This window comes from Eriocheir sinensis, unplaced genomic scaffold (assembly GCF_024679095.1).
Source record: "Eriocheir sinensis breed Jianghai 21 unplaced genomic scaffold, ASM2467909v1 Scaffold393, whole genome shotgun sequence".
In the NCBI taxonomy this organism is placed as follows: Eukaryota; Metazoa; Arthropoda; class Malacostraca; order Decapoda; family Varunidae; genus Eriocheir; species Eriocheir sinensis.
The window spans coordinates 199,216-216,997 of NW_026111713.1; the positions used below are offsets into that span (position 1 = coordinate 199,216).

The window sequence follows — 17,782 nt, forward strand, 5'->3', positions numbered from 1 at the left end:
AGACCCTCCCTTATAATGGCTTGGGGAAAGCACCCGCGACGACAAGGAAGAATGTCGTGCATATCAAGTCTTGAACCGTTGCCATGTACATAACCAAGACTAGTCGCTGCGGCGTCACTCAGGGAGAGAGTCTGCGCGATGACTGAAGGACACTTTCACTTCCGCAGACGAAGGGTTTCAGTCGACCTATTCTTTCCATCCACCCCTTTCTGTCCCCTTGCCATCTGTTGTCCTCCAGGATGCAACGCCGAGGCCACCCCACCACTGATAAGAACGTGCAATTAAGGCCCTGGTGACTGCCACAGCAGGCATGTTGCGGCCTGGCCAGCCCTGGCCACCCATGCAAGTGCTTCTTCACAGCCGAACTAAAGCTGTAAGATAACTAGTAGCCCTGGTGACGGCCACAGCAGGCCTTAATTAAGCTGCCGGGCCAGCCCTGGCCTTTAAAGTATTCCTGCACACTCAGATAACTCTGAAAGATAACTAGTGGCCCTAGTGACGGCCACAGCAGGCCTTAATTAAGCTGCCGGGCCAGCCTTGGCCTTTAAAGTATTCCTGCACACTCAGATAACTCTGAAAGATAACTAGTAGCCCTGGTGACGGCCACAGCAGACTTGTTGCTGCCAGGCCAGCCCTGGCCTTTAAAGCATTCCTGCACAGCACAACTAAAGCTCTAGAATTAATCGTTGCACTACTTACCAAGGTCTCGGCACGAGGGTCAGGCTGAGAGGATAATTATAATATTTTCCCTTGTCCTGCAAGCGAACAAAACGAGTTGCACCTCAGAGAGCGACTCACAGGAAGTGTCTATCTCACTGCATCCCCTCGCCCCCCCGCTCCCCGCTGGGAGTGTCCGCGCTGGCAAGTGTTGCCTGATACCTATTACCCGCGATGGAAGAGATTCTACACTCTCAACACAAAGTTCACCCTCTGACACACACAAAAAAATAATAAAAAAAAGTATAAGGTCTTTCAACATGAAACTTTCAGGGTATAAACAAATGATCAATGTCGACTTTAGGTGAGCAGGAGAATGTGGTATGTGATGACGTCTGACGGTATGACGTCATAACGTTTTTCATTATGTCACAACTTTCTGTGGTGCTATTTTTTGTCGTAGAGACACCTGCTTCTACATGGAAATACTCAAATACCGTACGAAAAGCGTGTAATTATTTTTATTTTTTTTATTCCCAATACGTAATGAGTTATCGAGGCCATAAGAAGCACGTTTTGCGTGACGTCGCGCCGACCGCTATTTTTTTTAATAAAATTCCCTAACTCTCAAGTTTTTCACTTTATCGAAAAAAACTAAATTACACGATGAAGGCACAACAAATATGTATTACTTTGAACGTTTACAAGAAGTTTCAATATTTTAAAAATGTTTGAAAAATTTTTGAATGTAAAAATTTCTTGTTTTGAGATACAGGCGTTTAAAGTTTTCAGTACAATGTAACGTAGCTATTTATTACATGATTGGCATTATTTTCAAACACAAAGCTCTATAGCTTATATTGATACTATACACAACAAATCAACGTATAATTCTAATATATAGTAGATTAAAAAAAGAAAAATACTACCGACTCATCCTGGTGTCGTGTCCAGAGGTGCCATGGACTTTCTGGAGCTTCTGCTTCCTTGTAAATGGCATGGTGATCTCCATATGATGTTACAAAGGAGGTAACAAGAAATAATACCCTTGATATCATAAAACTGTTCATCAGCATGCGGAGCAGCACGCAGCAGACACCCTTCGTATCTTGTGGGCAACTGAGTGTGTGAGAGGGTGGTGGACCGTGGCGGAGGAAACATAGAGCCGCAGGCTATTGCTGCCAGATGTCTCTAGACATACAGCTCCGAAACACGGAAGAAAACAAGGAAAAATGAGCTTCATATTCAGTAGCTCATGGTCCATACTCGCGCGCACCCTTTAAATGGTTACGCCCCTACGACCTTTAAAAGCCACGTGAGCGGCGCAGTAAGTCAGCGAGGATTTAATTAAATTCACGTTCCTATATGTTGTTGCATACATGTCATTTACTTTAATAATCCACCCATCATATACTCGCTTTCTATTTTTGTGTGCTATGACATTTTAACATATATAAATGAACCCATATCCTATGGCAGTCTTTTCCTAATATCAGAATAAAATATTCATATATTTCTCCAATATCGTTTCACGTTTTTACTCAGCAATGGATTCCCGCTTCAATTGAACAATTCTTCCTTTCCGTCTCTTACGCGATATCCTATAAATGATCAAGCGTCAGACAAGATCAACAGAATATATCAGGTCTTCTCAGCCTCGTACTTGAATTCTCATATTCTGCGCATTGACGTCACCTGCAGCCCCTCATTCAGCTTCGACTAAAACCTACCCACCAGTCTTCACCTGACCACAAGTGTCAGGACTGAGGAGTGGAGGGAAAGATGAAGAGGTGCGCGCATGCAGTTGGAGATGTTTTTGGCTAGATGCCAGAAGTCACGGGAAGAGTTAGAGAAAGCAAGGTTTTGGCATTTTTTATTAACGAAAGAGTTTTTAGTTAGTCGGAGAATAGATTTGGCACGATTTCGGGCAGAAATGTAAAGTTCATAATTAGCATTAGGTTGAAGGCTCTGGTACCTTTTGTGAGGTGCCTCTCTATCATTGACAGTACGAGAACAAGCGTGATTAAACCAAGGCTTTTTAGCGTGAGGAGTAGAGAAAGAACGTGGAATGTATGCCTCCATTCCAGAGACAATCACCTCTGTGCTGCGCTGAGCACACACAGAGGGGTCTCTATCCTGGAAGCAATAATCGTTCCACGGGAAATCGGAAAAGTACATCCTCAGATCGTCCCACCCAGCTGAAGCAAAATGCCAGAAGCATCGCCTCTTCGGTGGTTCCAGAGGGTGTACAGGAGCGATTGGACAGGATGCAGAAATAAGATTGTGATCTAAGGAGCCCAACGGAGAAAACAGTTTGAGCAGAAGGGTTTGAGGTAAGGAAGAGGTCTAGAATGTTGGGCCGGTCTTCAAGACGGTCGAGTATACGTGTAGGGTGCTAGACGAACTGTTCTAAGTCGTTGAGGATAGCAAAGTTGTAGGCTTGTTCACCAGGCTGGTCAGTGAAAGAAGATGAAAGCCAAAGCTGGTGGTGAACATTGAAATCTCCTAGGATGGATTTCCTAGGATGGAGATTTCAGCGAAGGGAGAGTGGGTCAAGATTTGCTCCACTTTAGAGTTCAAATAGGCAAAGAATTTTACATAGTTAGAAGAGTTAGTTGAGAGATAAACAGCACAGATGTATTTAGTAATAGAATGACAATGAAGTCTTAGCCAGATGGTGCTGAATTCTGAAGAATCAAGGTAGTGGGCACGAGAGCAAGTGATGTCGTTGCGCACGTAGGCGCAACATCCAGCTTTGGATTGAAATTTAGGATAGAGATAGTAGGAGGGAACAGAGTAGAGATTGCTGTCAGTAGCCTCAGAACCTGTGTTTCGGTGAGGAAGAGATGGTGAGGCTTAGAGGAAGAGAGATGGAGTTCCACAGTATGAAAATTAGAACGAAGACCGCGAATGTTGCAGAAATTGAGATGAAAGAGGTTCGAGGAGTTGTCAAGACACCTCTCGGGTCGGCAGCCAGAAGGGGAGCCCTCCCAGGGGAATTTGTGGTCCCCCCTCAGGCGGGGACTCCGAGGCATTGCTTATTTCAGCCATTTTGAAATTTGAATTTTAGGAAAAGGTATATATGTTGTGTGAATGTAGTGTGGTGTGGATAGAGAGAGGATCTGTCTTTGGAGAGCATTCTGAACTACACTCCGGTGTTGGTGAGACAATAGAGAGACGGTTAGTGAGGACATGGGAAGGGTCTTTGGAGGGCTTCAGCTTCTTTCTCACCTCCCATATATACCTCACTGGCAGTGGCTTGCGCCAATTCGGTAGGTGTCTTCCTACCTACTCCAGCCGATATATATATATATATATATATATATATATATACATATATATATACATATATATATATATATATATATATATATATATATATATATATATATATATATATATATATATATATATATATATATATATATATATATATATATATATATATATATATATATATATATATATATATATATATATATATATATATATATATATATATATATATATATATATATATATATATATATATATATATATATATATATATATATATATATATGACGTTGTTCTATGTGGCTTTATGGCCAAGCAGTATTTCTTTCCAAGGACGTTTGTAGGTTCTGCGTTAAGACTCAGAAGGATGATCAGAGGATCATAGAGTTAGAGAATAGGGTTACGACTCTCGCCATGAGGTACACTTACTGGTTAGTGCAGCAGCAACAAGCCCCGCCTCCTCCTCCTCCTTCCTCTTCCTCTTCTTCCTCGTCCTCCTCCCTCCTCTTCCTCTTCTTCCTCGTCCTCCTCCCTCTAGTATTGTCTTCAACCACACAGCAGCCCCTCCCATCCTCCTCCTCCTCCTCCTCCTCGACTATCTCCGATCTCCCCACTTCCCACCTCCTTCTCCTCTTCTTCCTCCTCCTCCTCCTCCTCCTCCTCCTCCCTCCTTCCTCCTCCGTCCCCTCTCCTCCTCCCCGCCCACCCTCCTCCTCCTCCTCCCTCTTCCTCCTCCTTGTCCTCCGCCTCTTCGCTCGTCCCTCCCTCCCACACCTGTCCTTCTCCTTCCCTTCCCCTCTTCCTCCTCCCTCTCCTCGTCCGTCCTCCCTCCCCACCTCCTCTCCCTTTCACCTACTCCTCCTCCTCCTGCTCCTCCTCCTCGTCCTCCGCCTCAAATTCCTCGCCTTCCTCTTCCGTCCCCCCTCTCCCCTCTTCCAGCCCACTCTCCCTCCTCCTCCTCCTCTCCCTCTTTCTCCTCGTTGTCCTCCGCCTCCTCGCTCGTCCCTCCCTCCAACACCTGTCCCTTACCTTCCCTTTCCCCCTCTTCCTCCTCCCTCTCTCGTCCATTCCTCCTCCACCACCTCACCTCCCTTTCTCCTTCTTCCTCTTCCTCCTCCTCCTCCCCTTTCCACCTTCCACCTCTTCAATTTCTCCTCGTTCTTCACAGCAGGTCCCTCCCTCCTTCCTCTCTCCTCCCCCCTTCACCCACCCCTCCTGGCCCCCCTTCCGACCGTCGGGTTCTTGTTGTTGGTGATAGTCAGGTTCGTTATGTTGACAGGTATTTTTGCTCCAAGGATAAGAACAGGACGAGGGTGTGTTTCCCAGGGGCAGGGGTGGGCCATATATCAGACATGATTGAGGCGTGTATGGCAAGCGAGGGATCGAACCCCATTGTCTTTCTCAGCTGTGGCGGAAACGACGTTTCTCGTGTGCCAAGCGAGGACCTTCTCAGGCGTTTTAGAGAATTGTTAGGCAGGATACGTGACGCTGGTGGGTCACCAGTAGTGTGTGGCGTCCTGCCAAGGAGGGGCGTTGGCGATGGATGGCTGTCCAGGGCGATAGCAGTGAACAGCAGACTTGCTGAGCACTGCGAGCGCAATGGGTGGCTGTTCGTCGACAATTGGGACCTCTTCTTTGGCAACGACGCCCTCTACGCCCGTGACGGGATACACTTGACGTTCAAGGGTGTTGAGGCTCTCTCAGACTCCCTTGAGCGAGCACTTGGTACCCTGAGGGATTTTTTAGTATAGGCGAGGGGGGGAGGAGTAATGGGAGCAATGGGAAGAGTAATGGGAGGGGACATCTAGCTCATAATATAACCAGGCAGCTTAGAAGTAATTCTAGAGGAGTAACAGAGGACGGGCTAAGAATCTTCTATACTAACAGCAGGAGCCTCAGAAACAAGATAGACTTACTAAGGGGTGAAGCTTGTTCAGAAAATTTTGACATAATAGCGATCACTGAGACATGGATAGACTTTGCTAATAGAAATTTTAGGTCAGAATTTGAAATAACGGGTTATCAGATGTTTCACAAAGACAGAAGGGGCAGAAAGGGAGGTGGAGTTGCGCTATATGTTAAAGACTCACTTAAATGTTTAGTTAACAACTCAGTCAAAACTAACATGGATTCAGAATCAGTTTGGGTGGACGTTCACAAAGGGAAAGAAAAACTAACTCTAGGAGTTATATACAGGCCACCCAACCTTAACAGGCAGGACACGAGTATATTACTACAGGAGATTGGCAGGGCGAGTATAAGTAGAAATGTCTGCGTAATGGGGGACTTTAATTATAGGAATATAGACTGGGAAGATCTAGTGGGTGACCTGGAAGCCGAGGACTTTCTTGAAGTTATACAAGATAATTTCCTTAAGCAGGTAGTTACTGAGCCTACCAGAGGAGATAACATATTAGACTTAGTCCTAACCAATAATGGGAACTTGCTACGTGAGTTGGAGGTGGGCGGAGAGTTAGGACGTACTTTCTCTACTCCTCTTGCTAAAAAGCCTTTGTTTAATCATGCTTGTTCTCGTGCTGTCAAAGATAGAAAGGCAGCTCTCAAAAGGTTCCAGAGCCTTCAAACTCCCGCTAACTATGACCTTTATATTTCAGCCCGGAATCGTGTCAAATCTGTTCTTCGACTTGCCAAAACATCTTTCATAAATATAAAATGTTAAAACTTTGCCAAAAAAATCTCCTCCAATTTCACTTCTTCATCTTTCCCTCCTCTCCTTAACCCTGACGGCAGCACCGCCGTCTCATCTATCTCTAAGGCTGAATTCTTCTCTGAAACTTTCTGTAACTCTGTACCATTCTGGGCGTATTCCTCCTACTCATCCCCCCCTCTGACTCCTTTATTCCTGTTATTAAGATTCTTAAGAGTGATGTTTTCTGTGCCCTCTCTGGCCTCAACTCTCAGAATGCTTATGGACCTGAAGTAGTGCCTCCTGTTGTCCTTAAAAACGGTGCCTCCGTGCTGACACCTGCCTGGTCAAACTCTTTCGCCTCTGTCTGTCAACATCTGCCTTTCATTCCTGCTGGAGGTATGCCTTCATACAGCCTGTGCCTAAGAAAGTTGAACGATCAAATCCTTAAACTACCAGCCCTATAGCTTTCCTTTCCTGCTTATATAACGTTTTTGAATTAATCCTTAACCGGCAGATTCAAAAGCACCTATCCACTTCTGACCTTCTATCTGATCGCCCGTAGGGTTCCCCAAGGGGTGTTCTACTGGCGATCTTCTTGCTCTCTTAACTGATTCTTGGTCATCCTCTTTTAGCCGTTTCGGTAATTTTTTTTTAGTTACACTAGACATTTCGAAAGCTTTCGATAGAGACTGGCACAAGTTTCTGCTTTCTAAACTGCCCTCTTTCGGATTGTATCCCTCTCTCTATTTCTTTATCTTCAGTTTCCTTTCCGGCCGTTCTATCTCTGATGTGATGGAAGGTCACTGTTCTTCCCCTAAACCAATCAACAGTGGTCTTCCGCAGGGCTCTGTCCTATCACCCACTCTCTTCCTTTTACTCATCAACGATCTTCTTTCCGCTCATCGCTGATGACTCCACTCTGCATTATTCAACTTCTTTCAAAAGAAGACCCTTTCAACAGGAATAACTAGATTCCAGACACGAGGCTGCAGAACGCTTAACCCCAGACCTTCGTATTATTTCCGATTGGGGTAAAAGTGTCCTTCAATGCCTCAAAAACCCAGTTTCTCTACCTATCAACTCGACACAATCATCCAAACACATATCCCCTATTCTTCGACAACATCCAGCTGTCACCTTCTTCAACATTGAATATCCTCGGTCTATCCTTAGCTCAAAATTTCAACTGGAAACTTCACATCTCCTCTCTTACTAAATCAGCTTCCTCGAGGTTGGGCATTCAATATCGTCTCCGCCAGTTCTTCTTCCCCGCACAGATGCTTTCCATATATAGGGGCCTTGTCCGCCCTCGTATGGAGTATGCATCTCACGTGTGGAGGGGCTCCACTTCACACAGCTCTTCTGGACAGAGTGGAGTCTAAGGCTTTTCGTCTCATCAGCTCTCCTCCTTTTACTGACTGCCTTCTGGCTCTTAAATTCCGCCACCATTTTGCTTTTCTTTCTCTCTTCTATCGATATTTTCATGCCGACTGCTGTTCTGAACTTGTTAACTGCATGCCTCCCCCCCTCCCGCGGCCCGCCTGAACACGATTTTTTACTCATGCTTATCCCTATACTGTCCAAACCCCTTATGCAAGAGTTAACCGGCATCTCCACTCTTTCATCCCCTTCACTGTTAAACTCTGGAACAGTCTTCCTTCGTCTGTATTTCCTCCTGTCTATGACTTGACCTCTTTCAAGAAAAGTCTATCAAGACACCTCTCCACCCAAAATTGACCTCTCTTTTGGGTACTATTTACTTTTTACTTGTGGGAGCGGCGAGTAGCGGCTTTTTTCGGTACTCTTTTTGTTGCCCTTTAGCCGCATCATTTGATGTAAAAAAAAAAATTATATATATATATATATATATATATATATATATATATATATATATATATATATATATATATATATATATATATATATATATATATATATATATATATATATATATCATGATTTCATTATTCAGGGAGTGGCCCGTGGAAAAATACCGCGGGAGTCCCCGCCATTTTCATTGGGAGAGCGGGAGTAGTCAGAGATCAGGCGGGAAAACTAGAGGGCGGGAACAGCGCACTTTTCAAATCATTTCGTTATTACTGCCAAAGCTGAACTATGTGTGGGATGCATGGCCCACTATGACCAAGTGCATGTGTTAGGTTATTAATAAATAATAAATCCATAGCCGTTAGGGCGTTTTAGGGTAAGTGTTGCACAGAAAACGAGATGTCAGAATGGCGAGAGCTGGCATCTTGACCGCGGCCCGCACCTCCTCCCGTACCACGTGTCCATCGTGGTGGTTTTCCTGCCTTTGTAGTAACCACAAGTCCAGAGCGACTGTGTACTACAGGCGAGGGACGCCCTTGGGAGGTACGGAGGGCACGGCGGTTGCAGAGGAACGAGAGAGGATTGAAGAAGGACTCCAGGCCGAACGGACCCGAGGAAGACCAGGTGTGCTTTCTGCCTCGCCATCTCCAACTAAGTACATATTTTGCATAGGATGTTTTAAGATAGCAAGCTAGGTTGCTGTGTGCCTTGGATTAATTCATTATTCTTAATTTCCAGCGAGTTTCTTTGTTGCTTTCAATAAACTTAAGAGCAGGTTTTAACAGGCTTATGCTTACCCTATGAGAGATGTGACTGGTCAGATATTTAAATAATAAAGGACTAGGAGGAGCTGCGAGTCTGAGAACTCAATTTTCAGATATTTTATTATATATATTTTATTGCTGAGAGTTTACGGGATTTTCGGAAGTTCAGACCTTTCAAGAACCCCAGATAAAATGGCGCCCGAGCAGGGTCCGACTTCACACTCCATAGGAAAGTATTGGCTGTTAGGCTCGAAGTATTATATCGCAAGATGTCTATATCACAGTGGAAAATGGAAGCCAGAGAAAGAGAAGCCAGAGAAAAAGAAGCCAGAGAGTACATAATCAAGGAGCAAGAGAAAGCGAGAGAAAGAGAAAAGGATCAATACCAGTTAGAATTACGGAAACTAAAAGCAGAGAGAGAACGAGAAAAGAAGGCCCATGAAACAAAAATGGCCGAGCTACCGGCAAATAATGGGAATGGAAATAACTCTCAGAATAATAAAGTAGTTTCTCCAAAGCAAAAGCTTAATCATTTCAAAGAAAGGGACAAAATAAAAACATTCATAGCGCGATCTGAGGAAGCCGCTAACTTAATGCAGTATGATGAGGTCACCAAGCGTGTGCAATTCATGAGTCTTTTTGAAGGTAAGGCTTTGGAGGTGATTTATAGATTGGATGATAACTCTCGTGAGTATAAAGATATGAAGGAGGCATTATTGGAAGCTTATGGAATGTCTGTTGATGAATTAAAGAATCAGTTCTCTGCCTCCATAAATGACGATGAGACAGCAATTCAATTTGCTGCTCGCCAGTATGGATTCCGCAAGGGGCGTTCTACTGGCGATCTTCTTGCTCTCTTAACTGACTCTTGGTCATCCTCTCTTAGCAGTTTCGGTGAAACTTTCTCTGTTGCGCTAGACATATCGAAAGCCTTCGCTAGAGTCTGGCACCAGTCTTTGTTTTCTAAACTTCCCTCTTTCGGATTCTATCCCTCTCTCTGTTCCTTTATCTCCAGTTTCCTTTCCGGCCGTTCTATCTCTGCGGTGGTAGACGGTCACTGCTCTTCCCCTAAACCTATCAACAGTGGCGTTCCACAGGGCTCTATCCTATCACCCACTCTCTTCCTGTTATTCATCATTGATCTTCTTTCCATAACAAACTGTCTTGTCCACTCATACGCCGACGACTCCACTCTGCATTATTCAACTTCTTTCAATAGAAGACCATCACAACAGGAAGTACACGACTCCAGACTGGAGGCTGTAGAACGCTTAACCTCAGACCTTGCTATCATATCCGATTGGGGCAGAAGGAACCTTGTGTCCTTCAGTGCCTCAAAAACTAAATTTCTCCACCTATCAACTCGACACAATCTTTCAAACACCTATCCCTTATTCCTTGACAACACTCAGCTGTCACCTTCTTCAACACTAAACATCCTCGGTCTATCCTTAACTCAAAATCTCAACTGGAAACTTCATATCTCCTCTCTCGCTAAATCAGCTTCCTCGCGGTTGGGCGTTCTGTATCGTCTCCGCCAGTTCTTCTCCCCCGCGCAGTTGCTATCCATATACAGGGGCCTTGTCCGCCCTCGTATGGAGTATGCATCTCACGTGTGGGGGGGGGCTCCACCCACACAGCTCTTCTGGACAGAGTGGAGGCTAAAGCTCTTCGTCTCATCAGCTCTCCTCCTCCTACTGATAGTTTTCTACCTCTTAAATTCCGCCGCGATATTGCCTCTCTTTCTATCTTCTATCGATATTTCCACGCTGACTGCTCTTCTGAACTTGCTAATTGCATGCCTCCCCCCCTCCCGCGGCCCCGCTGCACACGACTTTCTACTCATGCTCATCCCTATACTGTCCAAACCCCTTATGCAGGAGTTAACCAGCATCTTCACTCTTTCATCCCTCACGCTGGTAAACTCTGGAACAATCTTCCTTCATCTGTATTTCCTCCTGCCTACGACTTGAAATCTTTCAAGAGGAGGGTATCAGGACACCTCTCCTCCCGAATTTGACCTTGCTTTTGGACACCTCTTCTGATTCTTTTATGGGAGCAGCGATTAGTGGTCTTTTTTTTATAATTGTTTTTTTTGTGCCCTTGAGTTGCCTCCTTTGTTGTAAAAAAAAAAAAAGAAACACTGAGGCACAGCTTAACTAGGAGCCATGAATTCACAGGCAAACGTAGAAAAATATGGCTGTTGAATAGCGCGCCAGTGATAGCTCCTGAAGTCAAGATACAAGTCAGGTCACCCTATTACACAGGCTGGATCATGGCGGTGACACTCGAAACACCGCTCTATGATTTAGTGATTGGCAACATTCCCGGAGCTACTAACGGGGTGAGTAAAAATGCAGTTACTCAAACACCTAACGCGGTGTTGGATCCAGAGGATTTTGGAGAAGGTGAAAGGGTACAAGGAGAAGGTGAACCTCAGATTGATGCAGCAGTAGTGACCCGAGCAGCTGCTAAGCGTAAAAGTACTGTTAGGCCTCTCATGGTTACATCTCTTGGAGATCTAACTAACAGCGAGCACGTCAGGAAGGAGGTGGAGAGAGACGACACCCTGCACGGCGTACGCAAACGTTTGCAGGAAAACAGTGTCATTCGGGTGAACGACAACCGCGTCAGTCTTATCAAGCAGCGTGGCTTGATATATTGGCAGATTATCTATCCCTCGGGTGAAAGGAAATTGCAGTTAGTTGTGCCTGCGAGATACAGAGGGGCTGTTCTCAAGTTAGGTCACAGTACTACTCTAGGCGGTCACATGGGAAGAACCAAGACACCCGCTCGCGTACAAGCACATTTTTATTGGCCAGGGATAGGCCAGGAGGTAGCTAGATATATGAGGTCGTGCAATGTGTGTCAAAATACTATAGATAGGGGTAGGGTAAAGCCAGCTCCCTTACAGCCACTGCCCATTATTGACTCTCCCTTTGAAAGAGTAGCGGTAGATTTGGTGGGGCCGATCGAGCCCCGAGCCAGCGATGACTCCCGGTACATTCTTACGCTTGTAGATTTTGCCATGCGTTGGGCGGAAGCGGTGCCGCTGAAGAATATTGAAACGCAAACTGTGGCTGAAGATCTCATGACTATATTTTGCCGAGTAGGTATACCCAGACAAATAATGAGTGATCGAGGTACTCAGTTCACCTCAGGGATGATGGAGGAAGTACTACGTCTGCTAGCGTGGAAAGGGTTTCATACCACGCCCTACCACCCCAGGGGGATTGGACTGTCTGAACGTTTTAACGGCACACTTAAGAAAATGCTTAAACACATGGCTGCCGAACAACCCAAGGAATGGCCTAGGTACCTGGCTCTTTTGTTGTTCGCGTACAGAGAAGCGCCACAGAGCTCCACCAGGTTCTCCCCGTTTGAGCTAATGTATGGTAGGTCGGTTAGAGGTCCGCTTCAGTTACTGAGAGAGCTGTGGGATGACAGTGTACCGAACCCGGAAGTCAAGACCACATACCAGTACGTGATAGATCTAGGTGACAGGCTGAGGGAGACCTGTAACATTGCTTAGGAGGAGTTACTCAAAGTAAAACAAGTACAGAAAAGTTACTACGACAGGAAGGCAAAGTTGCGTAAGTTCAGTGTAGGAGAACAGTGCCTAGTTTTGCTTCCCACAGCGAACAACAAGCTGTTAGCTCAGTGGAAGGGACCTTACGAGGTTCAGGAGAAGGTTAATGACCTTAAATTATATTCTCCTGGTTGACGGACACCGAAAACGGTTCCATATCAAAATGTTGAAACAATACTACCGGCCAGATGCAGCCGCAGGTTGCTTGCGAGAAAGTGAGTATGATGATGAGAGGGTGAGGTGTCTAGAGTTAGTTAAAGCTCACTATTCTCAACCTCAGACCGTAGATGTGGGAGCGGCAGTAGTAATATAGGATGGTGAGGACGGCGAGGCTCCTCTCACGGTCTTCTCTAGACAGACAGAGTCAGTGCATGACGTGACGCTGGGAGGAAAGTTAACCCCAGAGGAGAGCGAACAATTAGCATCGTTGCTAGAGCGTCTGGTAGCAGATTAAGATGATCAAAGTGGACAAGTAGGTAGCTCGGAGACTTTATGTTCACTGGTGGCAGTGAGGTGTGGGTGCAGTAAGGTGACAGGGTACTGGTGCGTGCCTACTACCGCCGGTATAACGAGGATCAAGCCTCTTTTGGGTAGGCGGTGGCCGAACTGGTAGCGTACTGGACCCACATTCGCCGCGTGATGGACGACGCGGGTTCGAATCCTCACGCTACCACTCGGATTTTTCAGTCACCGCCGAGTGGCTTAAAACTACCCACATGCTGTCCTGAAGACCACCCATCAACCCGGACTCTAGAGGAAGCCGTCCAAGCGAATCAAGAACGAGTTCCGGGGGTCAGCATGAGCCAATGCAAGATGGCGCCACTATAAACACTCGCCTGCGCCAGAACGGGCAGGGCCGACCATCAGGCCCCACCTGGAAGAAGCCTTGGGCCGACCATCAGGCCCCACCGGGAAGATGCCTACCGGCGCAATAGGCAACAATGTAAAAAAAAAAAAAAAAAAAAAAAAAAAACTGTAACTACACCTCACCCATCGTGAGTAGTGGGGGGGATTCTGGAGCTGCCCTGTGTAGGCCATCCGGCCTCTTGGAGAAATTGGGGTTTTGAGGCATTAATGGACACAAGGTTCCTGTTACCCCAATCGGAAATAATAGCAAGGTCTGAGGTTAAACGTTCTGCAGCCTCCAGTCTTGAGTCATGTAATTTCTGTAAGGAGGGCCTTCTGTTGAAAAAAGTGGAGTCGTCAGCGCATGAATGGATATGACAGTTTGTTATGGAAAGAAGATCATTGATGAATAAGAGGAAGAGAGTGGGAGCCAGGGCATAGCCCTGTGGAACACCACTGTTGATAGGTTTAGGCGAAGAACAATGAGGGTCTACCACCGCAGAGATAAAACTGCTGGAAAGGACGCTGGAGATAAAGGAGCAGAAAGAAGGATAGAAACCGTAAGAGGGCAGTTTATAACGCAAAGACTATTAATATTTTATTATTATATTCTGTACCATCTCCGCCAGTTCCTCTCCCCCGCACAGTTGCTATCCATTTACAGGGGCCTTGTCCGCCCTCGTATGGAGTATGCATCTCACGTGTGGGGGAGCTCCACTCACACAGCTCTCTTGGACAGAGTGGAGTCTAAGGCTCTTCGTCTCATCAGCTCTCCTCCTCTTACTAATAGTCTTCTACCTCTTAAATTTCGCCGCCATGTTGCCTCTCTTTCTATCTTCTATCGATATTTTCATGCTGATTGCTCTTCCGAACTTGCTAACTGCATGCTTCCCCCCGTCCCGCGGCCTCGCCACACACGACTTTCTACTCATGCTCATCCCTTTACTGTCCAAATCCTTTACGCAAGAGTTAACCAGCATCTTCACTCTGTCATCCCTCACGCTGGTAAACTCTGGAACAATCTTCCTTCATCTGTATTTCCTTCTGTCAACGACTTGAACTCTTTCAAGAGGAGGGTATCAGGACACCTCTCCTCCCAAAATTGACCTATCTTTTGGCCACTCCTCCAACTCTTTTTAGGAGCAGTGAGTATCGGGCATTCTTCTAACATTTGTTACCTTTTTTTATGCCCTTGAACTGACTCCTCAGCTGTAAAAAAAAGCCTACTGTTATTATTATTATTATTATTATTATTATTATTATTATTATTATTATTATTATTATTATTATTATTATTATTATTATTATTATCATTATTATTATTATAATTATTATAATTATAATTATTATTATTATCATCATCATCATCATGTCATTATAATTATTATTATTATTATTATTATTATTATCATTTTTATTATTATTATTATTATTATTATGATTTTTTTTTTTAATTATTATCACTATGAGAGGGCTTCCGGAATTATTTATTGAGGAGAATATTGTATCATTTTTTTGTAAATCTAGAGAAGGCATTTGACAGGGTAGCAAGGGAAATTATAAGATGGGCATTAAGAAGGCAAAAAGTACCAGAAAGATCGGTTGAATCGGTCGGTGATGGGATTATCTAAAGGTACAAAATCGAGAATGAAAACAGTGATGGGAACATCAGATGAGTTCGAAATTGGAGTGGGGATTCACCTGGGATCTGCCCTCAAACCCCAAATACACTTGTCGGAGACATGACGGTGACAAATTAGCCAAATTTTTTTTTTCAACGGTCTAAATTCGGCGACAATTCGCCGAACACCACTAATTGGACGCCGAATTGTCTTGGACATATCGGCAACAATTTGGCGTCCATTTTGCATTCGTGCACATTCGGCGAACGGCCCCGAATTTTTCATGCAACATGAAACTTTTGTGGCGGTCGTGACTAACTGTCAAAAGTCGCGCGGTGGACGCAGACATGTCCCCCAACGGCCAAGAACAGGCAAGAAAGATGCCGAACTTGTCCACGACTCATGATGACTTGCATATTCGCGCACATTCGTGATCCAAAATTCGGCAGTGTATTTGGGCCTTTAGCCCGCTCTTGTTAATAACAGTAATGGAGGAGGCAACAAAGGAAGCAGGAGAAGAGGGACCATGAGAGCTGCTGTATGAAGATGACTTGGTAGTAAAAACAGAGACAGCAGAAGAAGTGAAAGAAAAGTTTAATTAATGGAAGGAAGGAATGGAGGAGAGGTTTGAAAATTAATATGGAAATAATAAGTTACATGGTGACTGGAAAGGACCAAGATAAAATATTACATCAGGAAAATATTCACGTGGATGCTGTGGGAAGGGAGTAAGTGTAAATTCAGTCTTGTGCACATGTTGCAGGCAGTGGTGCAACCATAGATGCTCAGGCCTCAGAAATGTAGGAGGAGTTGCCGAATTTGACATGCCCAGCTTGTGTAAGGAGACAGCAAGGACAAGAAACTGAGAGGGATGGACTATAGGTGAATGGAGGAAAGCTAGATGATGCAGAACATTTATGTTACTTGGGAGACGTCCTGGACTGTGAGGCGGGAGTGGAGAGGACAATGAGTGCAAGAATGACGGCAGCATGTTTGACTTAAAGGGAGGTGGCTAGTTTACTTGTGAATCGTATGATCCCTCTAAAGAGCAGAGCAGGGGTGTACCAAGCGTGAATTAGATCAATGATGTTGTATGGAGCAGAAACATGGGCTCTAACTAGAAAATTGTTGGAGGTATTGAGAGCAAGGGATTGCAGAATGCTGAGGTATATGGCGGGGATTAGGTGGCAGGACGGGGTGTCCAGTGTAGATGTAGCCAACAGATATGGAGTAGAGGACCTGGAAACAGTGCACAGAAGGGAAAGACTCCGATGGTTTGGACATGGAAAGAGAGCAGGTGAGGATACAATGCTGGAAATTTTAGAGAGATCGTAGGTAAAAGGAAGGAAATCAGTTGGTAGGCCTAAGAAAACGTGGAGAAGGTGTATACAAGAAGACTTGGCATTAATCGAAGTGGATGAGCATAGGGCAGAAGACAGAGTGGAATGGAGTAGAGCCATAAAGCGTCCAACCGCTCAGGACGAGTGAAAATGGACGTTAAACGAAATTATTATTATTATTATTATTATTATTATTATTATTATTATTATTATTATTATTATTATTATTATTATTATTATTATTATTATTATTATTATTATTATTATTATTATTATTATTATTATTATGATTATGATTATTGTTATTATTATTATTATTATTATTATTATTTGTGTTATTGTTATAGTAGTTATTGTTTTTTTTTATAGCTGTCACTATATTCATTCCTTATGAACCTCGTCAGGTGAGTTGTCGTGTTGTGTCCAGTAATTACTGATTCATATAATGGTTTAGTGACGGTAAATATTAACGTTGGTGTGTGTTTTTCTCCCCGACACACACACACACACACACACACACACACACACACACACACACACACACACACACACGCAGGAGCTCATCAGCAGCGTAAAGGCAGGAGACGAGGTCAGGGTCAGGGACGCCCTCGCAAGGGGAGGAAACCCCAAAGTGACCATCACCAGTAACACAGGTGGGTCGTGGTGCCTGGTGGCCCTTGCTGCCCATCATGACCACGCCCACCTCCTGCCCTGCCTGCTGGAGGCGGGGCTCAGCGTGGAGGGCCGCGGCAGAGACGACCGAACACCACTGATGCTGGCTGCCTGGCAGGGCTGCACGAGAACGGTGCAGGACTTGCTGACCCTTGGCGCAGACCCGCTGGTTGCAGGCGAAGCAGGTGAGGCTTTGTGGTGGTGGTAGTGGTGGTGTTGGCGGTGGTGGATATGTTGGTGGTGATGGTGGTGGTAGTGATGGTGGAATATGCATTGTTTTTGTTGTTGTTGGTGGTGGTGTTGATGGTGATGATGGTGAAGGTGGTGGTGATGGATAGAGTGGTGGTAATGTTGGTGGTAGTTGTAATGGTGGTGGTGGTGATGATGGTTGTGATGGTGGTGGTGGTGGTAGTGGTGATGGATAGTGTAATGGTATGATTGGTGGTTGTGGCCGTGGTGGTTATGGTGGTGGTGGTGGTGGTGATGGATATATAGGTGGTACTGTTGGTGGTAGTGGTAATGGTGATTATTGTGGCGGT

At 45.0% G+C, this 17,782-nt stretch overlaps 1 protein-coding gene across 1 annotated transcript in view; it reads left to right on the forward strand.

Annotated features, from left to right (window-relative positions):
• The first annotated feature begins 16,924 nt into the window (after positions 1-16,924).
• The window catches only part of LOC126992059 (serine/threonine-protein phosphatase 6 regulatory ankyrin repeat subunit A-like), a 44,752-nt gene continuing 43,894 nt past the window's right edge, over positions 16,925-17,782 (forward strand). Inside the window, exon 1 of the mRNA XM_050850739.1 lies at positions 16,925-17,428. Within this exon, the coding sequence (XP_050706696.1) occupies positions 17,344-17,428 (85 nt within the window). The 5' untranslated portion in view covers positions 16,925-17,343. The remainder of the gene's footprint in view (positions 17,429-17,782) is intronic.